The following is a 6371-nucleotide window of genomic DNA, read 5'->3' as shown; positions in this document are numbered from 1 at the left end:
TACATAAAAGAATCACCATACCAAATGATGAGAGATCATTTCATTTACACCCTTCGATTTACAAGAACACCAACAAAAGCTGTTCACTTTCCATTAATGCAAGGTTAACAAAGAAAACACTTTCCAATCAAATACAATATTATTGGATAGCATCAACACAAACTAGACATTTCATAGGATATGAAAAGGGGATTCAGATATATGAGTGTTAAATTCATCACTACCAATTCTCTTTCACAATTTTGGACTTCTCAAGAATGATTTTTCCTTCCTTGTATTTTTGTGATTCTTCATACGCGCGTTCATATTTCCATCCCAACACCTCACGACAATCAGAGCAGTACACATCAGCAACCGTGTGGAGACCCGTCATTAGGTGTCTGTCTTCTTTTGGCCCCATGGAAACATTCATTGCATGAGAGAACAAAAAAGCTCTACCATTTCTCCCCTAACATCAATAAAAAAACAAAAACAAAAACCAATTTCAATCCAATGTTAAGTACCTTTAAAATCCACAATTATAATAGCTAAAGAATCTCCATAACTTTTGTAAAAAAGTTGTTTTTCCAACAAACACAGGAGCATTATGTGAGATATAAATCAGGTACAACTCCTGAGCTGGTCAACACTGACTTGTACTAGAAGCATCATGTGAGATGTAAACTAGGTACATAGCTTACCACCAGATGATTTACATAAATCAAAGTACATAGTGGCCCACAAAAGAGCCCAATCTACATCAAGAATATACATAACAGAAATATCATGAAAACCAACAAAAATCCCATCTTTCTAAGCATAGATTTAAATCAAGAAACATCCTTTTACTCAAAATAGTCTACCACTTCTCATGTTATTTCATGGTTTCTGTTTCTTGGAGCTAAATGCCACAAACCCAGATCAAGAATCATAGAAAAGGTTTAAGAATTTTCTCATTTACATATTTATATGTTTGCATAGGGATGATAAGGCTTATATGACATAATACACCTAATAATAGTACAAAGATGCAGATACTTGGTGTTTATTTGATCTCTCGAACACCATTAAGTGCATAGAATTCATCTATAGCTTAAGTTTTAATCATTTTTCATCTTTAGTTACTTGTTTCCACTATCGATTTGGGTCAAATGTGTTAGATAAAAAGAATCCACCATTTCAAGAATTGTAAAAACCCACAATTGATCTAAAAAGGACTTCACAGATAAAGCATGAATGAAGTGTAGTTGAAGAATTTGATCCGTAATTCTTTAATAACCTTTACTTTACCTGAAAAGCTTTAGAAATAACATCATCGTGAAGGGCAACATGATTTCGACAATTACAGCAACAGTATAACCTCGGACCAATCATTTCCGCCATTGATGAATGATGATCAAACACCCAAAAGTTTATCTCAAATGACTTTTTGTCAATATCAAATCTGCTGGCACAATCAGGAAGATACCCAAAATCAGATGATCACTCAAACAAAGAAAGAGAAATGAAAAAAAGTAACCCCTTTTTTCCTATTATCCTATCCACAAGAAAAATTGATACGTAGCTTGTACGCAGTTCTTTGACCAAGTATATCCGCTTTAAAGAAAGTCGTTTTACGAAAAAAGATAAAGAAATTGAAATGGGTAATTACTAATTAGTGTAATCATATGATTAAGCTCAAGAAATCATAAAAGAAGATGGAAATTAGGATCAACGAAAGCGTACCCTGTAACTGAAAGAAGCTGAAAGTGAAGAACATGAGGATTGAAGGTGTGAATTCACTCGACTTGTTGTGTATATGTATATTTATGGCAAACAAACGATGACTTGCGTTTGATTAATGGTAATCTACACGGAAACTTGTAAATCCGTGACGTGGGTGTTTGAATTTTGTGAATTGGAATTGGATTTGGGATGGTAGGGTTTTCTTGTTTTTGGACATGGAGGTACGTCGGATTTTAAGTGGGTTCTTGTAATCGATTTTTGATTGCCGACCCCTTTTGAATTGTCGTATTTATCCATCTGACTTTAGACACTTTTTTTTCATTTTGGTTCATTGCTCTACATTATTGGGGTTGATTGGAACATGTCGGTTGGTGAAATCATAAAGAAAACAACCCGTTTCACTTTCAAACTTTTCATTTCACGAAAGATTTATTCTTTTGGTTTGGGCTTGCCGACCCCTTCGGCCTTTTACTCGCTTTTTCACTTTGGGGATGAATTTGGCTTGTAAAATTTGACCAACTCTAATAAAATGCATGAAACTAAATTCAATACACTTAATGGGGAGGAAACAATGGAGAAAGATACAATAAAAAGTAAAAAGTACATGTTAAAAGAAAATCACACTCTTGTAACAAAGAAAACTACTCAAATACATTAATTTCAAGTCTCCACATTCTTCTACTTAGATCATGTCTTTTGAAATAAAGTCATACTTCTTCACATCTAACCTAATATGATATTCACGCTTCTTTTTAGGCTCGTCCACCCCTACTCATACCATCAAAAAATACCTTCTCCACCTCTCTAAAGGTGATACAAATACGACATACATGACTTTTAGGAGGCTTAAGAGAGTATAAATTGTTGACTTTTTTTTTGTAATTAGTTTTTGAGAAGTAAATTGCTTTGATTTAGAGGGTTAGGAAACACATCACAATCATGATGGGGGAGAGTTTAGTAGGTGTTACACTGTAGCAACACTGTTCTTTTGTATTTGTGTTTTGTCTCAGTTTTGGTTCTCGCTAGAATGAAAGATACCCTCTTCTCATTTGGCCGTACACTATCACCCGGATAGTGGAACTACATAAATGTATGTGTTGTCGTATCATTAGTATTATTTATTTTGATTAATTATGTTGTATTTATTTGAATAATATAAGTCAATGATTCTTGTTTATTCTTATTTTGTAACATTTGACTTTTGAGGTATACTTTCTTTTAATTAAAATTGATTTTTTTTGGAGTTGCCACGGCGTGGCGAGGCATCTTTGGGTCGCGGGTCTCTTTTGATTTGCCATGACGTGGCCGCCGATGACGCCTTAACCCTAATTTTTCAGGTATTAAAAGGAAGTGGGAGGCTAGGGTTGCTTATCCTTAGCCTCCATCACTCTTAAACCCTCCAGAAATCTAACTTTAATCCTCCTTGGTGCTCTTGTGCTCATTTTAGCAAACTTGTGGTGGTTTTGAAGGAAGAATGAGAAGAGCTAGCATCTTGGTTCAGCAAGCAATCATTTCCTCCATTTGTGTGCATATTCTGGACTCTTTGTAAGTCCTCAAATTTCAACATTTTTGTGTTCTTCTTCATAGATCTAGGTTTTGGAGCATGTTTTGGTCCTTTTGGAGTGGTTTGAGTAGTTATAAGAGATAAAGTTTGCAACTTTATGGTTTCTCTATGTCTCTTGAGTGTTATACCTCATAGATTTGCAACTTTGTGGTATGATGTGAGCTACGCATGGATTTTGGGTAATATTGTTCCTTTTGACCTAGTTTGAAGAAGGACATGCATGGGTCACGCACGTCCATAAAGTTTGGATTTTTATGGACCATTAGGGATCCTAGAAGCATTCTAGAGATGTTAGACTAAGGACCCTCGGGATTAAGTGCTTAATGGGTAAGGCTTTTCCATTTTTAGCCTTATGGAACCTAGATTTAGAGATTTTTTCTTTTGGGTGGACTTAATGGATAAAGTTGGAAGCTTTATCCTTCTAGGCCATATTTCACAATATATCTGACCTTTGGAGCTCTTGGGGCTAAAGGAGATATCTTAACCCATTAAGCTGTTTTAAATCTAATGCCCATGACGTGACATCAGGTCGCCACGCCAAGACGACTGGGGTTGAACCGATTTTCTTATCATAATCTGATGCTACGACGTGGCCAAGGATGGTCACGACGTGGCGAGTCGCTTAAGCTAATGTTTGACTATTGACTTTGACCTTTGACTGCTGACTTTAAGGGTTGATTCTTGACTTGCTGTCTTGGGTCAAATGTCTAGCTTTAGAAGGTAGACTAAGGGTCTTCCATGTGTGTTACCTAGGTGGCATGTAGTTTAACATCCCAAAAATTTCAACAAATTTAAACTTTTTAAAACAACCCATTTACTAATAAAATTGTTTACAAAACCATTGTTTCCAAAATATGGTTTAAAATCAGAGTCTCCCAAGATCCAATCATTAGTAAAACCAAAGATGTGTATGGTTACGCGTTCGCCTCGCCACGGTCCTCTGAAGAACTTGAAACCATAAACTAAAATTGTAAGCACGAAGCTTAGTGAGTTCCCCCAAAGTACCAACACACAAACATATAACATATACAAATAACAACATGTACCAGGTCCACAACTAAAAGACTGGATTACCCCTAAGCCAACAGTATGAGTCTGGATTGCCTATCAGGCCTACATCTCATATCTAGCTTGCTCTTGAGCCCACAACATAAGTATGGATTGCCCTCGGGGCCCATAACTTGTGTCTGGCTTGCTCCCTGAACCAATCAGTCATCGAACTGGAATACCAATGTTTAGCCCTCAGTACGAGTTTGGTATACCAACTGGTCCTCAGATCGTATCTGGAATGCTACTGAGCCCTTAGTATGAGTCTGGCATACAATACCCGACCCCCATCTCATATTTGGAATGCTCCAGGGTTTGTTGGCTACAACACAAAGCAACAGTACCTCAACCCAACACAATATGTCGACATATAACAGATAATCAGACATATACAAATAATCATGTAGACAGAATCACATGTAGTCCTACAGATCTACCAGACTAGCATATCGACAACTAGCATATAATCATGTAGATATATTCCATACTCAACATATAAATGTATAGCAAGATATCAATCCAATGGGCCGACCTTGGTGCCTTCGAACCATAAGTACAGTGAGAAAAACTCACCTCTCAATCTGATCAATAGTTGATGAGGTCCCGACTCCGAATCCCAGCTTTAACCGACACCTATCTGTGACATCCCCAATTTCATGGCCAGAAAAGACCGATTTGTTTATGCTTTGTTTTAAAATCAGAGTAATATTTTAAAGAAAACAGTTGCGGAATTTGTTCCCAAAACAAAATATGATAAGAATTTATCAAAACATTTCTTTAAAGAAATGTATTTTCATTAAATAACAAAATCTCGGGATGTCATGTTCCGATACAGACCAAAAGCATAAACAGTATAGAATAGACCTTACAACAGTTATTTATAACTACTGATCTATAATCCAAAATCTCTCGTCAAGTCCACCAACTTATACTCTTGTGCCATTACCTGTAATGCAAAGAAAACTGAGTGGGTCAGGCTTGGGAGCCTGGTGAGCATCTAGGGTTTTCAACCCACAATAATATAATTATTATATTCAACCATCAAACAATCAACCCAATTACCCATCCCCATTATCTTCTTTATTTCTTAGGATTTTACCCTAAGAATTCTGTAACATCCCAAATTTCAAGGCCAAAATTTTCATTTTTAAATAAGTTATTACATAAAACCATCAGTATAAAACATTCATAATAACATATCGTGTCAAACCAAAATGTTAGTAATCAAAACATAAAACCATATCAGAGTGTAATCCCAAGGATCTCATGTGCGGAAAACATAGTGTGGTGCGCTGCGATCAAGCCGACTCCTTTCCTTTGAAAACAAGTACGTGAAACCAAAACTGTAAACCGTAAGCACAAAGCTTAGTGAGTTCCCCCATCATACCACATACCATACAATCATATAATGAACAACTAGGAGATACAGGCCTTGCCCACACTCATGGAGATACGGGCCTCGCCCACACTCCGCTAGCTGGGAGATACGGGCCTCGCCCACACTCCACTATCTCTAAGATACGGGCCTCGCCCACACTCAGCTACTAAACCATAACATACCAGTATATACAATCATATAATGAATAGCTAGGAGATACGGGCCTCGCCCACACTCCGCTAGCTGGGAGATACGGGCCTCGCCCACACTCCACTATCTCTGAGATACGGGCCTCGCCTACACTCAGCTACTATCATATATATCATAATACAACATACTATCAGACATCCCTGGGGTGTCCGAACTACCCTTCGGTCCTAACAACCGAACTTGGGGACTATTCCCCTCTTACTACCACTATCACATATAACATATCATGCCAGCATATAACATATCAGGTAGTAGCAAACCTAGATGATATCACAAAGACAATCATCTAACATACAACTCCTACTGGTGGGCCGACATTGTGGCCGTAGACCCACCGCTACTGGAAGTAACTCACCTCACACTGCTGAAGTCCTGAAGATACAATCCCACACTTGCTGAAGTCCCGCAGACTCAACCCCAGCTGTTGGCTGACAAATTCCCGAACTGTCAACACCAAAATAACACCCA

The 6371-nt window shown here is 37.5% G+C and overlaps 1 protein-coding gene across 2 annotated transcripts; it reads right to left on the bottom strand.

Annotated features, from left to right (window-relative positions):
• On the bottom strand, window positions 1–1981 carry LOC111880877 (protein yippee-like At4g27745). Of its 2 annotated transcripts, none has more exons than XM_023877288.3 (3): window positions 1705–1981; window positions 1270–1426; window positions 1–448 (listed from the first exon to the last, which is right to left on the bottom strand). In XM_023877288.3, exons 2-3 carry the CDS (start codon window positions 1360–1362, stop codon window positions 221–223), a joined length of 321 nt encoding a protein of 106 aa, XP_023733056.1. In that variant the 5' UTR covers window positions 1363–1426; window positions 1705–1981; the 3' UTR covers window positions 1–220. The 2 variants fall into 2 exon arrangements, with proteins under 2 accessions (XP_023733056.1, XP_023733055.1); XM_023877287.3 differs by having other exon boundaries at window positions 1270–1423; window positions 1705–1980.
• Between the last annotated feature and the right edge of the window lie 4390 nt (window positions 1982–6371).

Source organism: Lactuca sativa, chromosome 6 (assembly GCF_002870075.4).
Source record: "Lactuca sativa cultivar Salinas chromosome 6, Lsat_Salinas_v11, whole genome shotgun sequence".
In the NCBI taxonomy this organism is placed as follows: domain Eukaryota; kingdom Viridiplantae; phylum Streptophyta; class Magnoliopsida; order Asterales; family Asteraceae; genus Lactuca; species Lactuca sativa.
The sequence above is the reverse complement of the archived record's forward strand: the minus strand, read 5'-3'. Positions and strand labels throughout refer to the sequence as shown.

Excerpts from the sequence above, each read along its gene's own strand:
- LOC111880877 (XM_023877288.3), bottom strand. The coding sequence starts at position 1,362 with ATGGCGGAAATGATTGGTCCGAGGTTATACTGTTGCTGTAATTGTCGA. Across the intron at positions 449-1,269 it reads TTATTTCTAAAGCTTTTCAG|GGGAGAAATGGTAGAGCTTT; the intron begins GTAAAGTAAAGG and ends TATTGATGTTAG.